General features: G+C 44.6%; 1 protein-coding gene across 5 annotated transcripts in view; it reads right to left on the reverse strand.

Annotated features, from left to right (window-relative positions):
- Positions 1–20,225, reverse strand: part of TENM2 (teneurin transmembrane protein 2) — an 884,000-nt gene that overhangs the window by 107,895 nt on the left and 755,880 nt on the right. For 3 of the 5 annotated variants that reach the window (XM_040984305.1, XM_040984065.1, XM_040984225.1), the window contains 3 exons: positions 17,124–17,318; positions 12,164–12,364; positions 10,225–10,437 (listed from right to left, as the gene is read on the reverse strand). In XM_040984305.1, coding sequence (XP_040840239.1) covers positions 10,225–10,437; positions 12,164–12,364; positions 17,124–17,318 — 609 coding nt within the window. The remainder of the gene's footprint in view (positions 1–10,224; positions 10,438–12,163; positions 12,365–17,123; positions 17,319–20,225) is intronic. The other 2 variants (XM_040984174.1, XM_040984151.1) reach the window with 2 other exon arrangements.

Here is a 20,225-nt window from a genome sequence, read left to right on the forward strand (position 1 = left end):
GCTAACTGGGCCGTGTCTGTGTCTCTTTGCCTCCCTGGCCAGTTGCCCCATTAAACACCTTCTGGAGCAGCACAATAGGAGAGAGGCCACAGATACCTGTGTTAACAGAAGGATAAGTGACCATGACTGGCCTCTTCATTACGCATGGCTATATTCTATCCCAACCTCTTGCTGAACTGTTTACTCTGTGAATACATGTTTGGGAAACTGGTAAAGGTAGGAAGGTTTGGTGTTAATGATTTTTTAAGCCATTGCTTATTGTATATCAAGCATTGTGTTAGGTGCTTCACGTAAACACAGTCCTGACAGTAGTGCATAAGTATTATTATTTACAGTTTACAGATGGGAGAATTTGAGTCTTATTGAAACTGCAGAACTGGCCGAAGGTTACTCAAGGTGCAATAGATGGAGGTTGGATTTGGAGCCTGGTCTGTTTGATTGTAAATCTCCTGCATTTTTTTATTATTAATATTGTTGTTGTCATATGCTCCTTCATATTACCACAATCTGAATGAACACACATGACAATAGCAAAGCACTTTTAAAGAGTGTTACTCATTCGCTGTAAGGGCAAAGATCACCTTATGTCTACATAATGGGGGAGACATGGAGAGGGCTTTGAAGTGTATTTTGCACTTCCAACTGTTTAATTTTGGGAAGACTATTTTCTAGCCTGTGCCTCTGTCTGATGTGATAACATTTTCCATGCTAGGCTCCTTGAGAGCAAGTCTGTAAGTGAATGATAGAGACCTTTCTTGGCCCCACTAAATGGAAATAAAATAAAAAGTTAAATCAGTACATATTTAAAGTATGGTGAGAATCTGATAGTAACCTGCTTGAGGTCCCCAACTTGACTTGCCTACTTTCCCTGGAAAAATAGGGAAAAAACTACTTTGTACCTTCAGCTGCAATCTCCTCTCTTTTCCTAGTCATAGGAACTCTAATCTTGAGTGACATTCAGTTTTTCTGAGCTCATGTCCACGTAATGTAGAGAAACAGTCCCATTGTCTGTTGTCAGGATACTCTCTGCAAAATCAGAATTGCCCTTAGAGTTTTGCCTCACTAGAGTATGGAGTGTCTTTCTGGATGCAGTCTCATTACTGCAAATTCACAGCTTACAAACTTTTTGGAGTAATATTGGACACTGAAGCTTCCTCCGTGTTCTTGAGGTGATCACTGTATAATCGTTGGGGCTCTTCCTCCTCTGGTATTGTTCTTAAACATCTACACAGGGCTGTCTGGCATTCCCTCTTGAAGTTAAAGCATAATTTCAAAAATAAAGAAGTGCAATTCACACTTATCAGAGCACCTCACTCTGCTTATAGCTTCCGACAGATGACCCTTCTGGCCCAAGCTCAAACCAACCCAACTACATTTGATCTGGGGATGCTGAGGCTAAACTGGAAATCAGGGTCCAGGATTCTTGATTCTTTTAATTCTTCCTGGGCAGCAATCACCTGAGGCTTTTCTGTCTCCAGAAGGTTACTTAACCCTCCCTCTCCTCTCTGGGGTCTGGCAGGGTCTTGCCTCTGTGGTGTGTAGTTTGCGTAGTGTGTTTCTGGATCTCACATCTGGTGAGAGGGAATGGCCTGAAGGGGCAGTGCCCGAAGCTGCTGGGACTCAGGAAGCTAGCGGATAGTAAGCAGTGCTTTCCATTACAACTGTGATGCAATTATTATGAAGCTGGGAGAGTCCAGGGACTCTTTACTTGTGGTTGAATTCGTTGAAAGGGAGTTAACCCCTCACCTCAATGAGGCATAAAGGAATTTTCTTTAAAAATCTACTCGTCTAAATGCTAGTCATCCTGAAGGAGTCAGAGACCGGCTGTAATAACACAGATTGTAGGCTTCCTCGCCTTCCTGGCCTGCAGGGAATGTGTCAGAGGGTGAGGAGCCCTGGGGAACGTAAAGGACTTCGTGGAGCTCTACTCTACAGCCCAGGTATGGGATAAAACCTTGAGGCCAGAGAGAGGAGTTATTTTCTCAGAGGAACTCAGGACCAGCTGCTGAACTAAGGAGTGTGGTGCTTTTTCCTTCACTGTGATGACAGCAGGGCCACAGGAGAGTGGGCACCAAGGGGGCTGTCGGGCATGGGCTCTGGGAGCAGGGGAGGGGCTTTGGGTTCTGCAGGGCAGGCAGCAGGTTTTTATCAAAGCTTGAAGAATCTGAAAAGGTTAACTATGAGCTTACAGATCCTTGGAAACATCCAGAAATCTTGGGGGGTGAGTAGGGAGTGAGCTTGAAGTTGGGACGAGCCAAGAAATCTGAATGGTGTCGTGAATGACACAGACTGGCTGGGCCTAGGGACACTTTCTCTAAGTCTATCCCTCTTTCATCTTGGCAACTTTTTGTGTCACCTGCCAATCTCATTCTCACTCTCATTTCTTTGTAAAGTATACAAATTGCTCAGCTAACCATTTCCCTCAACACCAGTTGGCCCAGGGCATGCAACCACAACTGATATGGAATGTGGGAATAGAAAGAAAGTGATGCTATGGTGGACCATGGAATGAAGTGTTTGTGGTAAATCTTGTGGTGACAGCCAGTGAAAGGACTGCAGATACTTATAAGATCTTAACAATAATATTAACAATACACTGGCTGGTAGTGCTTAATTACTTCACAGCCGTTTCATACTATCAGTGAAGACCAAACAGACCCCCTCTTCCCTGATTACAATGAAAATATGTTTTTAAAAACACTTTACTTAAAACTGGGGATTATTTTTTTTAATTAGAGGAAAGATTAACTAAGTGCATTTTCTCTTGTAATTTAATCCATTCTAATTATCTTAAGACTGTTTACGATGAAGTACTTCAAATTTGCCTCATTGCAATTTTGTATAGCTTTTTTTTTTTTTTTTTTACCCAGGCATGGCGAAACTTAGAACTGACCAAGGTGACGGTTGTCTTCCGCAACTGTCATTTTACTGTCTCACAGAAATGCATTAGTAAGAAGGATGAAGAGGCAGGCAGCAAACTCCAGTGGAGACTGGCAGGTTTTCAAAATAATGCCATCTTCTTTTTCAAAGGTATAGACAAAGCCTTTGTAAAAGTGATTGTGTAGTCGAATGGGGTGCAGACAGGGGTTCAGAAGACGGGAGCCCTTCAGGCAGGCATTGTGGGAAGAAAAGCTAACTCTGCCCCTCACGTGAACATTTGTGATATAACGTGTAGCTCCTGATCACCCAGGACATGGGCTGGCGAACTGCATAAAATCCCCAGATGTTTTATACATGCAGTCAAACAACTGCTGGGTAGAAGGATTGAGGGACTTTTTTTTTTCCTCCCAGAAGACATGTACACCACCTGACTGAGTTGAAGTTGAGTCCCTGGCTTATCGCTGCTATAAAGAACCAAGGCAACCCTAATCTTGGAACTGATTCAAGAGGAATGAGAGGGAGTGAGAAAAGAGCCTAGGACAGTATGTTCTCAGAGACACCGACTGGGCGGCACCCTCAGACTGGAGAAACTGCAGGTTCTTCTGAAACTCAGAACACAGACTCCTCAAGAATACATCTGTGGTCTGTTGCCTGACAAACGCAGGCTAAAAAGAACTGACATTTTATTCTATTCAGCAGTAACACAATTTCCAAGCAACACAGCAAAGAAGCGTTTGCTCTTGGAGTACGCTCACGGAAACAAATCCCAACATTACAGAACTTCTCACGGACCTCTGTCTCCGCAAGATCAAGTCAAGCAGGTCAACCCTGAGAAACCTCTGCTTTGAAGCACAAACCCCAGTTCCATAATAAGGTTCTGTTAAAACAAATATTTGATCCCCTGGACAAGCTGGATATTTGGTAAAATGAGCAAGTTCAGTTTGGGGCCAGAGTGGCAGTTCATGTTTCTCTGTACGAATCAGATGCCAGTGCGCTGCAGAACAATGCTTACTTGGACATGGAGAGCCAGTAGATGTTACCGACCTGCTTGATGGGCTGGGGTAGTTTTGTGAAAGGGAGATTGACAGTGGAAGAAATGCTTTAATGAGCATTTTATTTTGAAAATATTCTACTGTCCTTTAATTTAGCAGGTAGTGGTACTGGATAACAAAGGTATTGATGAAGAGCCTGGCTCACATCTATTTTGCTCTGCGTCTGCTTGGCAATGTGCCGAGATCTATACATACAACCCAAACAGACAGCTCCTAATTAGTGTTGCCATTTCATAAAGAAACTGAGCTATATAAAGGCTAGGAAATCTGGTAGATGGGAACTTAGGTAAAATTACACAAAAATCTGTATTTTCAAATGTTTCATTCTCATGCTTGTACTCTGAATTTACAAGAAATAGATATAGATAGATATATCTCTACATCACTATTTTTCTTTTAACATACATGAATGGACAAAGAAGGAACTGAGGATTAAACCTACGCAAAGAAATTTTCCAATGCACAGAAAGTTTCCCTTGGTAAACTGGATATAAATTGGAAGTAAGGCGATCAGGTAAACAAGCCAGCAAAAGCCACCATTCCCTACGCTGTGTAATGCAGCAATGCAGCATTGCCTGAAGGAAATACTGGGCTGTGTCTGTTCCTTTACCCTAAAGTCTTTATTGTACATTACAGGAGCTGACATTGAAAACCCATCTCGCAGACGAGAGAAAGGCTAGATTGCATTTGAGTGACCTGTTCCTAGGATTTTGAATCAAAAGTAATAAAATCCTAGAAATGGACAGGTCCTTAGAGATCATTCCACTCAAGTGTGATCTAAATTTGTTCAATAACAGACTGCATTCGTGATATTTGCAATATCTGCACTGTTATTTACTCAATATCTTCCTCTACATTTACTCAGTCCTAACAATGCTACGTACTTTTGCCACATCCTTAAGCCATAATATCATCAAGAGTTTGATGTGCTGGCTATATTTTTCCCACATGTATTTTAGGAAAAAAGCCTACATGACTATTTAATAAAATCTACCTCTATTGCAAAGAAATGTGTATCATGTTGGTGGGTCATGCCCTGGAAGCCAATTATGAAGTCCAACTCCACCATATACTATGTGAAGAAACCAAAGTCAGGAAGGCTTGGTGATTTAACTCTTGGAGGGAGAGAGTACTGGGCAAGGTCAAGTCCAGAACACAGATGTCCTTCCTTGTTGGCCAAACTACTTTTCACAACACCACAGTGAATCAGAATCCAAGCAAGGACAAAGATGTCCATCCCAAGAGCACTAAGGCAGTGTAGTTTTCTAAGTCACTCTTTTTTTTTCCATCAACAGTTGTGCAAAGAATGTTGATTCTCTGTGGAAGTCCAAGCTGTGAACACTCATTATACTAAATGCTATGGAAATTTAGGTAATTCCTCCTCCGCCCACTCCCAACCCTTCCCTGCAAACCCAAACAGTTGCTATTCTCTTACAAATGTGCTTTCCTGTCTATTGATTCTGGAATCTTCCTTACCCTAACTCTCACCATGGGTTTATGTTTTGGGCAGACTGACTGACCTAGACTCAAAAAGAGAGAATTTCTGGGCACATGATAAGTCCTTATCTGCAACATGAAGGCTTTCATTTTGTACAAATTGTGGGGGATAAAAAGTCCAGAGTTGAGCATCTTTCTCATTCTGCTAAAAGTCTGCCCATTATCCGTAACAGTGAAAGACCAGCATTTCAGGTTTTCATTAAACATGAAAAAAGAAAAGAAAGAATGAAAGAGAGAAAGGAAAGAAAGGAAGGAAGGAAGAAAGAAAGAAAAAAGGAACTCTGAGGACAGTTCCAGTAAGAGGCTCTAGAGGGACAGCTTAATTAACCAATCAGAGAATTAGCTGCTTCCACAGACCTGGTGATGGGGATGGTTCCACAGTGGCTCATTTCCTCTCAACTTGATCTCATTGTAGAGTCATGAGAGCTCAAATGTTCAAGGACAATAGCTACAAAAAAAAATTAGTCTCCAAAGTTCAGAGTGAAACTGGAATGAGATGCAGAGGCGGCTGTCCTCAGTTGAAGTAGGTTAATTCTGACAGCCGTTTTCTTCCCAGTCCGTTCCCTATTGTTCTGACGCTCGCCCCTCCTGGACTGTGACCCTGTCTACTTCTGATGACAATCACTTAATCAGCACATCAGATTGTCGCACGGCTGCTTTTACCTTGGGTAAAGATTCATTTTCCTTATTAACATCACAAGAACCTATTTCTTTCCCCAACCAATTAAAGAGGAAAAATAGAAGGGCCCAGTGCGATAGCAGGAAAAGAAAACTGTACTGACTTGCAGCACCTGGGCAGGTCACTCAGCCCCACACGGCCCTGGGAACTGAGTGCTGATGATTTAGCAACACAAGCAGAGGTCGGGGCCACGAGGATAAAACACACAAGCTGGGGTAAGCTGTGTTCCAGATACCAACCAGCTCACTGGGAGTCAGGAGGCAAGCCACTGTTGGTAGATTTTGCATCTGCGTGTGCCAGGTGGTAGAACTCAGACAGGATGTCTGAACAAGTCTACTTGGAATTGTCCAGAGTTAGGCCTTAGCTTGCTCTATTAGCCTCCCTGGCAACATGAATGCTGGTTTCTTCTTAGACGCTGCTTGCCAAGAAGCAACTTTATCTCTTCATAAGAGACACCCATCTGAGTCTGCTATATAGTTCACAGTGATTTTGGCCTGATAAGAATTCTACAGTTCCTTCACACCCTGCTGTTAGAGCTTTTGGATGACCTACCGATGTTAAAGCCCCAATATTCATGAGGTGTGGTGGCAGGTGATAGGAGCATGGCAGGTGATAGGAACAACCACCCATTCCAATATTATCTTTAGAGAAGAAAATTATTCTAACTATACAATGTGCCTTCTGATTTATTCATAAGAGTAAACTACAGCCCATGCAGATAATGCTAAGATATTCCAAAGATACACATGAAATGTGGTTGTTGTGGATTCAAAACCTATTATATATGCGATTCTGTAGCCATACCTCATGTTTGACTTGCTAGCAAGGGAGGATGCAAAACGCACGGCTTGTTAAGAATATGGTCTGCCAAAAACTAAGCTCTACCAGTTACCAATGAAATGTTATACCTCCTACTGTATTTAAATCTTTAGCAATATGTATTACACTTCCAAATGTAAATAATTTGGTTGTAAATTCCAGAAATGCATTTGGCCAAACACAGATAGATCCTGAGTTTTAGAAGCCTGCGCTTTTATCCTCATTCTGGCACCCCTCCCCCATCCCCATCTGTCATCCGGCTTCCTTCAGTACAATCAATGTAATCCACAAGAGCCGACATGAATTGTTCAGCTGACTATTTGCAATGACCCCCAAGAAAGTCACTTCACTGTGACCTTTTCAAAAGAGGTCATGGACAACCCAAGTGCCCGACACTAACTACCCACAATTCTACCTTACCTCAAATTTCCCAGGGCATTGTTTGCCGACTGGGTGCCATTTCATTCTTATTTATTTTCTATTTTCAAAAAAAAAAAAAAAGCCAGCATTTGAGGCTCTGCGGTGGAAGGACCAAAGAGCCTCGCTTTCCTCTCTGTCAGTATCCCAGAGGAGGAGGACCGATGGTGAGCTTGTAAATTGTGGCATTTACTTTAAATGAAATGACAGGAGTATCTGCTCAAACTAAAGACTAAAACTCCTCTAGCTCTGGGGGCTAGAGGTTGGAAGCGTAAGAAGCAATTATGCGCATATGAACATCCCTCTGGTTTTGGAAGAGCGTATCTCACCAACCAAGGTGTGTCCCACTGAACACAGCTAGGAGAAGAGAGGACGCGTCCTACTAATAAAACCACCGGGTCTTAATTACTCCTAAGAAGAGGCTGTGGTGCTCCAGATCTCTGTAATTTACATAGCACACATTCTATAAAGACATGGGCGATGTTCCTGCAGCCACCCTTACCTCGCTTTGAGATTTCTGTTCGGCACTTCTATTTGCGCTTGCTCTATGTCTCTCAAGAGCGCATGTCTGTCAGCTCACAGAGATGTGCAATTTGAACCAAACGTTTCTGGCAGTATAAACACCTTTCCCCAACCCATCTCGCCTACAAGGCTGGAGGTATCACCAAAATCTCTGTGCTCTCTTGCTGGCCACATCCCTGCCGTTGTCTAATGAGACCCAACTGGTTGTCTTCCCATCACACTTTGAAAGGCCCTGGGATGGGTGGGGGGACACTTCAACTCCTCTACTGCTTTCTTTCCACTCCCAATCTGTGATATTTGGATTTGCCTTTCTCTTGGCCTAAATCCCTTCAAACCACAAACACTGTCCTTTTCCTAATGAGAATGTTAATCTGCCTTTCCCTTCTCCTTCCAGTTGGATATGTGCAACTCTGTGATCCAGGGGCCCCTTGATTTTTCTCTATTAGAAAATCCAGATAACAAAATCCTATGGAGGCCAAGCCCTCCATCATGGCTACTAACGGCTGAGTGGGAACAAGGAAGCTGATCAGACATCCACACATGGGCGTGGCTCTCCTCCACTGATGCTAATTATAGACACTGAAATTTGCATTTCCCAGAATTGTCACATCTCTCAATCCTTAAAAAAATGTAAACATTATTCTTAGGTTGTAAGCCATAGAAAGACAGGCAGCAGACCAGAGCCGGCCGACTGGTTACAGTTATCCAAGTCTTGCCCCAGTGCATCTGGACTGCCCTTTTAGGAGCTATTTCCAGGGTGAAGAGAGGTTGCAGGAAGGAAAGAAGGGAGAAGAAAGTCACTGTAGGGACACTAACCATGTGCCCGTGCTTTCATCTAGCCTACATGTACAAAAGGCAGAGTAAAGGGAGGGGAGATTAGATAGTATGAATGGAGAGAAAGTAGGATTGTCTACCAAAGGGTATTGATTGGCAAGAGGGTAGACTGTGGTTTGTAGAGTTATGGAGGTGGGGGAAAGTCTTCATTTATGCCTCACTGGGCATGCAAAAGTACATCAAGAAGACTGGCCTGGCAGAGGGGATGCGGTTGGTAAGAACTGCCTTGGCACTGGGCTGTGCACCTCCCTCCCTTGAAAGTCTTCAGAATGATCCCTCAGACTCGGCAGGGAATTGAAGATGAAAGCGGCTGCAGGCGAAGCAGAACCTGGAGCGTCATTGAGAGATTGTAAAAACAATGCACTGCCACCAGACTGTCCCAGCAGGGTCACAGTGCTAGGGGTGTGGCCCCAGTTGCCATGCTGCCCCTTAGGTACCCAATTAGAACAGTGGGAAATTTAAACACAGTTCTGCCCTGTGTCTGTGTAACCAGTGCCCCAAAATGAACAGCATGGGAAACTGCTCCTGGGTCAGCCCTGGGCAAGCTCTTGGCTCTCCCTCTCACTTCAAGTGCATGTTCTGTGGCTGAGATTTGGGGCACTAGACCTACCAGACAGGAAGGCCCCATACTCTTTGGCTGGAATCAACGGACTCTAGGAAGCAACAGTAGTTTAGTGGAAAACTTCCCTGTGAGCTTCTATGCAGCCATGTGGATTAGCCAAGCTGGCATGAAATGAATTCTTGGCTAGATTTCAGGAGATAACAAAAGCATTAAGTGAGGTAAAAGAATGTTAAAGTGGAAAAAAAAAAAGGGAAATGTTTGAGTGGGCAACTTTGTAATCTCAACGGTCTGGGAGATATGAAATGACAAAGGCATCAGCTGCAAACTCCTCTATTAAACAGGTAATTAGGTGCATCCAATCTCAGCTTCTCTTATTCTAAACCACTGTTATGACAAAAACAGAAACAAAAAATGAGGAAATGTCACAACAATTACTTCTTAACAAAGAGGACCAGGAGCTCCACAATGGAGATTTGGCAAAGGGAGAAGATGCTCAAATTGAGGACCGTGTTCCTGGTCTCACAGCAAACTGGGGAACTTGGCCTGTGTCTTATCCAGCCTCAAACAGGGTGTGTTTACCCCGCTGCCAGCAAAAAGGGATCCAGTGACCAAGCCAGAGCAGACAGTATTTGAAAACGGAACATTTGTAAACCACAGTCATGTAAGGTGCTTGAAGTCCCAGGCCCCTGGTGACAATTTCCCATGCATGTGCATTTTTCCTCCCAGGATCAGTGATTTCAATGGCTTTTCTTATCTGTCCTCCCCCAACCCCCAACCTGGAATCTTGGCAAGGATGAGAAGCCTTGCTTTCTGCCTGTCCCTGTCCCCCTGAGATTTGTTAGGGTGGGGAAGGGTGGGCAGCAGGAATGTTGGCGAGCACTTGTGTCCCTGAAGGAACAGCCGGTTGCAATGCACCACCGTCACTATAGATCTACGAGTTATGAAAATAAAGCAATATGTGCCTGTTTCGGTGCCTGCCGTTTGCCTACCAATGGTGCAGTGTTCACCATTCCAGCCCTCTCGGCATTCACATTTGCCATCTTTACAGGTCCCGTGCTCAATGCAGCGGGGGTGGCACACGCGCTGGTCGCAAGCTGCACCTGTCCAGCCCTCTTCACAGCGGCAGGCTCCCCCGATGCAGACGCCGTGAGTGCCACAGTCTACTGAGCACACTTCTGGAAGAAAAACAGTGATTACAGCTCAACACAACAGCTGGGCGAAACCCTCCACTGGAGGGGGGTCAGACCATGCACACGGCCCGGGCTCCTGCAGCAGGCCCCAAGGCTCAGCAGCTATGTCACGAGTGGAGCCTTGCCACGCCACTGGCTAGGAATCACTTTCCAGTCATGTGTTCTTCTACAGTGGTGGTTCTCAAAGTGCAGCTGCTGGGGAGGTGGCATCACCATCACCTGGGGACTCGTTACAAAAGCAAATCCTCTAGCCACAGGCAGAGCAAATGGAATAGAAACTCGAGGGTGCGATGGGGCACACAGATCCATTGCCTCAAGTCCTCTGGGTGGTTCTGCTATACTTCCCTGGAGTGTGGCAGCCACTCGGCCAGAGTCCAAGACCATCCCAAGGAGAGGTGAGGCAGTGGCTTTCATTTGGCCAAGCTGACCAGCAGGTACCCAATGGATCAAAGATGATATGGATCCCCCAACCCTGCCCAGCTGGGATTCTTCCCTTTTGGAGAGCCTGAGCTGACTAGGCCCAGGAAACCGGTTTGGGATGCACTTCTTCAATCCCAACCTGACTGCACAATCCCCCTGCGATCCACTACGGCACCTGGGCGGACAACAAGGAGGACCGCCGTGACCTGTGCTGCATTTACACAGACTCTTTCTCAAAGGAGCTCAAAGTCTTTTGTGCTAGGGGAGGAGACAGACAGACAGATATGCACTCTCTGGCGTTCCAGACCTCTCACGCGAGGACAAGCACGTGCCAGACACTCATCCTTCCAACAGCCTACTGAGGGAGGCCTGGCTCATCATGCCAGGGGAAGGTCTCAGGCCAGGGCAGTGGGTGACTCGGTGCAAGCCACCCAGCATGTCAGTTGCTTGGATCTAAACTCCCCGCCTCCCGCCATCCGCTGCAGAGCTCTGCCAAGGCTGCCGGCATCAGAGTTGAAGCTAGAGTCAAGGGGGTTGAGTAGAGATCCCAAAATAGCCCCCTTTTAACTGACTCTGTTGGGCATGAAATATTCATCTCTTCCCCACTGTAGGCAGAGCTACGCATAGATTCTGTTCCTGATTGCCATGGCAATTTGACGCTGTCGCGCTACCCAGAAGAAGGGGCTGGCTGATGACGGCTTGCTTGGATAGGCACTTGTCAGTGTGAAGGGAACCTTTCTCGGCAAGGTTGGAACTGGCTTGAACTGTTGAACCGTTCCATTTTTAAGGTCACTCAGGAGGTAAGGCACACACTCTTCATTTTTCAGAAAACAAAGTGTATAGCACGACTTCACCATTCTGCTGTCAGTGGAGCATCGCTGAGCTTGACAGCATGTTAACGCAGCACCCCGAGGGAACGTCTCTTCTGCGCTATAGGACATTCTATTCAGTTCACCTGGGACCAAAAGGGTCGGACTTGTTTCCTAGTATCTTTCGAGAGTGTGCACACAAGGAAGGCTACAGTGCAGATGGAAGCCTCCCTCTTGGGCCTCATGTCCATTTGTGGGGAGGGAACCAACGAGGCACGAGAACCCACACAGTATCGTATTTTTTTCTCAAGTATTACAGATATCACAACTGAAGAGAAGAGAGTGAGAAATGCACTTGTGACTGATCCAAGGCACCCGATCCCCAGCTAAACATCAAGTATGGGTTCCCAGTCCCTGGGGTAACAGGCTGGAACCCAGGGCACGAGCGCTGGGGAAAGGGACGAGGACACCTCTGGGCTTACCAATGGAGCAGTCGGGGCCGATCCAGTTGGGGTCGCAGCTGCAGAGGCCTGTGTCGGGCAGATAAGTGCCATGTCCACTGCACTGATCCGGGCACTGAACTCTCGCCAACTCACAGTTGAGACCACCCCAGCCAGGGCTGCAGAGGCATTCTCCATTCACACAGACCCCGTGACTTGAGCAGGTGGGATCCAAACAATCAACTGGAAAAAATATCACAGAGAAAAGATGCCAGTCATTCCTGGGAGCTATGCCACAAGACAAGGTTTACAGTTCAATGGATCCCTGATGCAACAATTCGTGGGGAACCCGCAAGTCACCATTGTACATAGTCTGTCGGAAGAACATCCATGAAAAAAAGATCAGATTTTTATTTGGTCCTAACATCAAATCTCCAGCTTGAAAAACATGTATGAGATCAAATGGAGTTTCTCTAGTAGGATTAGGAGGAATCAGACACAGATTCTCCGGAAATACAGAAGTGTGTCGTTGAACCTGTAAAACTCTGTACTTAGAAACCTTAGCACCTTGGCTACACCTTCACAGGAACGCGAATGTCTGTGATGTCTCCGCATCCACCACCAAACCCGATCACCCCTCACTGTAACTGAGTACACTTATTCTAACTTTACTCATCTTTGACTTCAAAGGGGAAAAAAGAAAAAGAAACCATTGAAGCTCATAAATGAGTCACTTCTCTAATTAAGCTTCACTTAGGTTAGGTCTAAAATTAGTTTTCATTTTCTGAGCACACACCTACTAAAAGAGGTAGTAAACGTGCCGGGAGAAGAGGTGTTGGATGTGGGACTGCTCCACAGTGGCACGCCTTGCAATGGGAGAGCACGAGGCTCTTGGGGGGAGGATCCTTGACCTTGCCACCACCTTTCCACCAGTCAACTGGAAATGCTAGTTGTCAGATTCTGGTCACTGTCACCCATTTTTACAGTCTGCAAGTTTGTTCAACTTAGTAATTAAAGGAAGATATAGTCTAATACCTTGGAGATTATTGCTGAGAAATCTACTCAGGGTAAGGAGAGGACTAAGCTTAAGGTCAGGACTTTTTGCTGACAGTGTGATGTTCAACCTTGAATGACCAGTCCACCTGAGCGCCAGGTACACAGGACATCGTAGAGGCAGAGCAGCCTGAAAAATGATGAGGCCTGCCTGAAAAATGATGAAGTGGGGTCTTGGAGGAGCAACCACATCATACAGCATTGGCGTGGGGAATCATGATGCTGAGCCTTGGGTCACAGATGAGTGAAGGGCTCAACATCTTATTAGGCGAAGACACATCCATTGTGTTATTTTGAAATGAGGTCTGTTAGTTTCAATGAAAGTATTGCTTCTGCCATCAACTGGGGCACAGCCAGCACGGGACTACTTTAAATTCTTTTCTTGAGAGGACTATGCCTAGAATATAATCCTGTCCCTTACGGGCACATGTGCCATCTTGTGGTTCAAATTCTTTTTCTTGTTTTCTTGTCCACTGCCAAGACCTAAACATTTAAGACTTTTAGGCTCTTAAGATATCCCCATTACACTGAGTTCACAATACCTTGGGGGCTCCTGGCTTTCTGTGGAATCCCCTATTACCTTCAGCATGTTGAGAATATTTTTTGCTCTCGAATGGAGCATAAAGTGATGGTAGACTTTAACACTGATGATACACTGAATCTAGAAATGACACTATTCAGATCATTCACACAACTCTAATACTGTAAAGATACACTGACTCTAAGTACGGCAGTATTTAGACCATCTCTGCAGCAAACTCTCTGGTTCTGAGAAATCTGACTTGCAAATGCTGGATTTATTAACAATCACAATATTCCACAAAGCTTCCAAGGAGTACCCTTTCTTGGCGCTAACGTAACGGTTTTCAATCTTCAGAGAAGTTTTTCATGATTCCCATTTGGATATTCTTAGGCAGATATTATTTATGGAAGTCTGTTCAAAAGTATTTGAACCATAAATAACAGTAATTTTGTTTAAAAAAAACTGAGAAAGGTGAATTTTATGGATTGTTGTCAGTGTTTATGAAATTGCTGATATTACTTCAGTGACTTTAAAGTCGATTCATTGTCTTGGGCAACGTAAGTACTGGTGGCACAGCCTCTTCTCAAACCTCCACATTTGTTTCACTGAGGATAGGGGGAGCAGGTACACATTTCCAAAGACACAGGGGCTTTGAATGCATGCACGGCCCTAGGGTACTGTCTCATGCCTCCCACGGCAAAGCGAACAGAGGTGCTCATCACACAAATGCGTGTGTTGTTAGTAGGACCAATTTCCAGCATGATTACAAAGAGATATAACGCTGTGGTCTTTTTTTCGCTTTCGTAAGCATTTCATATTAGGGAGTCTGTGTAATATGAACTAATTCACTCAGAACCAATCATGGTCACATTCTTCTAAATAAAGGAAATTCTGGAGTTCTAGTTTTTCACTCCATCCCCATTTCTAATAGTGCCTAATCAAAATATACATAAAAATATCTCGTGTTATTGCCTCAAAAATCGCTCTCAATCCATAATTAGTCATTTAGAATGTATGGTGAGGTGGCCAAAGCTAGGCACTTTAAAAATGCATCATAATTTTTTTTTCTGAGAAAGATGAAATAATAAAATGTAATACACCAAAAATGGCACTCTACTTCTAAATGAGATATCTGTCTTCACTGTTGTATATTAGGGTGCGGAGACAGAGAGAAAATTCAGGCGGATTTATTAGTGCTGTGTTGGAATGTCACCAAAAGAACCGTTTCTTTTGTAAACTCTGCCAACCTTTTTTCTGATCAGTGATACCAGTCGATAGGCCCCTGACCAATCATAGTAGCTGATGGAATAACTAAATTCAAACTTTAAGAGGGATAGTCTCACTATAAATTATAAATCTGGTTCCAATTTCATAGGATGGTCTTGCGGCCACATCCTCAGAGTCTTCAGCAGGCAGAAGGGACCGTGGCCTTTCACAAAGCATTATAAATAGAAACAGGGTTATGCTTAAAAGGGGACAGTGGCCTTTACAAGCTCAGTAGTGTGTGCCTCGAAACACCAGCCCCTTGGCAGTTAAAATCATTAGAACTCATTTAGTCTTGGGTCCTCTGTAGGTTTGACAAAAGAAAAAAAGAAGGGGGGGGGGTTGTGAATGCAATTTCTATCCCTAAGGATGAAAAAGGAGGTCAAGGAGTTTTACAAACAATATGTACTATGAGCCCCTGAAGAACCATGAATTACATTTATGAAGTTAAATGTCATTGAAAAATGACTCAACCATGAAACTGACATGAAAACATGGCTGACTTAAACTAATATGTCAATTTCCCTCTCATCGCCTTCCCATCCTCCCGACAGCATTGAATGAAACCTCACAGATACACGCTTTCATTTTCCTGTGCAAATCTGCTAATAGCACGGCAATGTTTATGCAGCAAAAAACGCAAGACGGCAGCTATTGATTGCGTTGCCATGGTCATTTCAGGTAAATTGTTTGAACATTATGACTATGATGGATATCAGAAATAAAAAAGCTAAGTGGAAGAAAAAGTGCTGATCGAGACTTTCTGATTCCATTTCCTATTTTGAAAACAGCAAATGAATCACCTCGGTTCATTCTTTTTGGGTCTCAGAAATCAATAGAGATTTCATCCTTTTATAATGTTCCGTGCGCCTTACTTGTTTTGTTGGGTGCTTAATTCACTCTGAACATTTAAATAAGACTGGTTGGTAGAGTAAGAAAGTTGAGAAGTCACTTGAAATGCCTTATATACAGATGTGTGGGATCTTGCCTGGAGAGAAAAACATTCTAAGATTGGCAATGTCATTGCTCTAACCCTTTCCTCCAGCCAAATGATGTATGCGGAAGGTCGTTTTAACCTTTCTTGTCACATTATTGGCCTCTCCTATGTTTTCAGTGAATACAGCCTTGCCGCCTGCAACTCATTTATCTTCAAGAACTTTAACCTTTCAAGCAGGGTTATTAAATCAGTATTTCTCCATCCAAACTCCCAATTTGGTTTTATGATCCAGACATAAGAAGACTACCTTTTATAATAGAGGAAAAATATATATAGAGAGAATTGAGCAGGTGAAGATCGGGGGGTCAGACTTCTAGGCCCCATTAAGGACATTACTCCTGATATACTGAGAAACCTCAGAAGAACAATGCCATGGAATCTGACTCTTTACACTACTCACAGTCATAAGAACTAAGAAAAGGGGGACATTGTATAAGGGAAACCTGTGAGGGGTATGCAAGGACAAGGCACTTTCATCACTCCATGGTGAAGCTAAATTTGCACAGAGCTCTAGGGTTAATGGGATGGACAATGGGTGTATCATAGAACTTTATGGAACCTGACATCCCTCATTCTTTGTGTGTTTATGAAAGGCTGAGTAAGAACTGGATAACATGGTGTCCAACAGGGTGTTTTGTACCCTATATGATGACCACATAGAGGAGAGGTGGGGCTTTATGCTTTCCTTATGTTTGATGAGTTACTGGACACCTCCATTTCCACCAGGAATATGAGAGGGAAAGGGGATATCTGAGTACATGGGGATGTTGCATTGGCAGGTGGACCTAGAGAAAAGAAAAGGAATTGAGCTAGAAGACAAAGACCGGCCCAATTCAGAGGCTGGGGAGCAGGTGAGGGACCGGAATAGTCTTTGTTCTTATGTTTCTACTCTACAAACTATGGTTGATTCTTGATACAGAGAGAAGCAAGAGAAAAGCATTTCAGAAGCTAATTGTCTAACAGACAATCATGTAACAATTCCTTCCAGAACCATCTCTTTAGATGTCCAGCTGGAGAAATCTATCAAAGGCAAGTGATTGGACATTGTCAGTGCAAAACATTGAAGTATCCTTTGCAACCGGAACACAGACTTGGTTTAGCAGCAAGGGTCAGGCCCTGCCCGCGGTTCCCCTCTGCCTGGCCCAAGCACAGCCTGCAGCGCTTACCTTCCTCACAGTGTTCGCCTTTGTAGCCAGCAGAGCAGACACAGTTCCCATCAATACAGGAGCCGTGGCCCCCGCAGGAAGGATCGATGCATTGGTTGGTGGGCACATCACACTCAGCGCCTTTCCAGCCACTGTAGCACTGGCACGTCCCTTTCGAGTACTGTCCATTCCCACTGCACAGGACGGGGCAGGCGGCTGCGTGGAGCAAACACAGAGCACCAGGTCATGAGGGCTGTGGCAAAGACTCAAGGGCTGTTGCAGTCAAAAGGAGGAGCCAGCCTTGCGCATCCTGGCTTTGCTGATAAGGAGCTAAGCTGGGGCCTTTTAGCCATGGAGATGCAGAGCTTGCTTCCAAAAAATAACAACAAAATGTTGCCAGTAACAGACACTTCCACCAACGAAACCCATACTGAGTGTCAGGCAATGGTGGTGAACATGCTAGGTACATTTTATCACCTAATTATCATAGTCTGTTTATGGATAACGAGGGGCGGATGCTCTCAACACACCCATTTCACATGTGAAATTTACACAGGTGAGATTTCTTGTCTGGCCTCACGAAGCTCACCAGCAGACTACCCAGAAGGAAACCACTCTGGACACTCTAATGTCATGTCCTTAATTCAGCAGCACAATCCATTTTGCTGGTTATCTTATTTATGGGGCTGGAGCTCTGATGCAGGGTGTTAACCCACCACTAGTATCCTATATGAGGGTTAGTTTGAGTCCTGGTTTCTCTACTTCCCATCTGGCTTCCTGCTAATGTTCTTACAAAAGCAGCAAAATACGGCTGAAATGCTTGGGCACCTGCCACCCATGTCAGAGATCTGGATGTAATTCTGGATTCCTGGAGGCTTTGGTTGACTTCAGCCAAGGGAGGGAGATACACACATACCACACAACCCTTCTATCAGCTGGTCCACTCCCCAAATGGCCACGGGGATTGGGCCAGGTTGAAGTCAGAAGCCTAGAACTCCATCCAAGTCTTCCTCATGAGCGCAGCAGCTCAAGGACTTCAGGCCAGTCTCTGTTGCTTTCTCATGCTTTTCATCTGGGAGCTGGATTGGAAGTGGAGCAGTGGGGACTGGAAGCAGAACTCACAAGGGATGCCAGTGTCACAGGCAAGTGGCACCTTAATCCTCTGCACAATGACGGCCCCTTGCTGACCAGTCCAGCCTCAGATGAGTTGATGCTTGTTCCTGCTAAGTTTACCTTCCTTACAAAGGAGTGGAGAGGTGGGTGGAGGTACGAAATCTCTCTACAATCTTCCTACACCTTGAAAAAATAATTGTGCTGACTTAATGTGCAGTCAAGGGTAAAGATGATATGTCCCTGGCTTGTATGGGACATACAAATGGGAAAAAAAAAAAAGAGGCCAGCTGAAGGAGTACAACCCCAGGCAGCTCAGCTGAGACCCCATCACATCGATGCAAGAGAAGTTTGAGAATTTGGTAGGGTGTGTCTCAGATGAGATCACCCAAAGATTGTACCAGTTTGGCCTCTGCAGTGCCACTTTGCTACTAGGGAACTTAATAAGAATAGAGTGGTGGCCCACTAGGCTGTGGACTTCTGCACTCATTCAAATTTCAACCTGTCTTCTCATTAGAGTCCAACAGGAGAACACTGCTCTGGCTAACGAGCTGCCACTCAGACACCTTCAAAAGTGGCCCAAGGAGATGCTCCAGTCATTCCTGGCAGTGGAACCACACACTGTGTGAATTCCATGTGTGTGCACATACTTGCTCAACCAGGATTACTTCTGTGCCAATACAGTGACAGCATAGTTTATCATATTATCTCCTAATCAACTGCTCCATCCCAGCTTGTTAATTTCTTTTTCTTGTGCTTCTGTTTAGCTTTGTAAACTTTTCATTTATTTGAGAAACAGAAAGCTTGCATGGTTTACTCCCCAAATAAACGCAATGGTCTTGGCCAGGCTGAAGCTGGGTGAGAATGGGGAACTCCACCCGGGTCTACCCTGTGGGTGGCAGGAACCCAGTTACTTGAGCTATCACTGCCTCCCTCCCAGGGTGCACGTCAGCAGGAAGCTGGAATATGGAGCAAGCTAAAATACTTAAGAACTTGGAAATGGGATGTGGTTGTGGAAACCAGCATCGTGAAAAGCCAGGCCAAATGCCCACTCTCTATTTCGTTTTTGTAGTAATTAACTTTCCTCCGTAAGTGTCTAATTTACTAAAGATATAACAAGCTTCTCAAGGACAGGAACTATGTTTATCATTGTTGATTTCCTTCAAGTGTTACATCTATCAATGTTGGCTTGATTAAGTAAATATCAGAAGGTACTTCAAAAGGCTAATGGAAAGACGAAATTGAGATAAGATCATTTTGTTGAAAAAAAAATGTAAAGTCCTTGCATAGTTTTCTTGTAATATGCATTTTCTGTGAACTTTAAAACATTTTACTGTATTTGAAAGGCAGAGTTATAGAAAGAGAGGCAAAGACACAGAGAAATCTCTATCCACTGGTTGAATCCCCAGTCATGACAGTTGGGGCTGAGTTGGGCCAAAGCCAGGAACTCCATCTTGATCTCCTATGTTGGAGCAGGGGGCCCAAACACTGGGGCCATTCATTCTCTGCTGCTTTCCCAGGTTCATGAGTAGAGAGCTGGGTTGGAAGCAGAGCAGCTGACACATGAACCAGCGTTCTGACATGTGATATGGGACATGTCAGGTTGTGGCTTAAACATGTCAGGTTGTGTCATAATGCTGGCCCTTTCATGAACTTTTAAAATTCCTATTTTGTGTAGCCTATGCTCCTGACACACAGATTCCCAAAGGACGTTATGGGAACACACTAAGGAAGTGGCTATTGATGGAAGAGGTAGGAGAGTAGATTCTGGAGTGAACTTTGGATTGTACACAAATGCCTTTTTTTTTTCCTGGAGGAAGTGGATACTTTAGTATAATTGCAATCTGACTCAAAATTAAGAATCTCACAGTTCACATGCGACTGAGAGGTTATTTCCCCCACCCCCCAGAATTATTTACATCAGCACAGGTGCAAGGATGATTTGGCGTACCACTCCAAGTAGAATTCATCCTTAAGAGTCTACCAGATGAGAATAATGAGTTCAAAAGTGAG

This window comes from Ochotona curzoniae, unplaced genomic scaffold, assembly GCF_017591425.1.
Source record: "Ochotona curzoniae isolate NIBS_2020 unplaced genomic scaffold, NIBS_Ocur_1.0 contig_1, whole genome shotgun sequence".
In the NCBI taxonomy this organism is placed as follows: Eukaryota; Metazoa; Chordata; class Mammalia; order Lagomorpha; family Ochotonidae; genus Ochotona; species Ochotona curzoniae.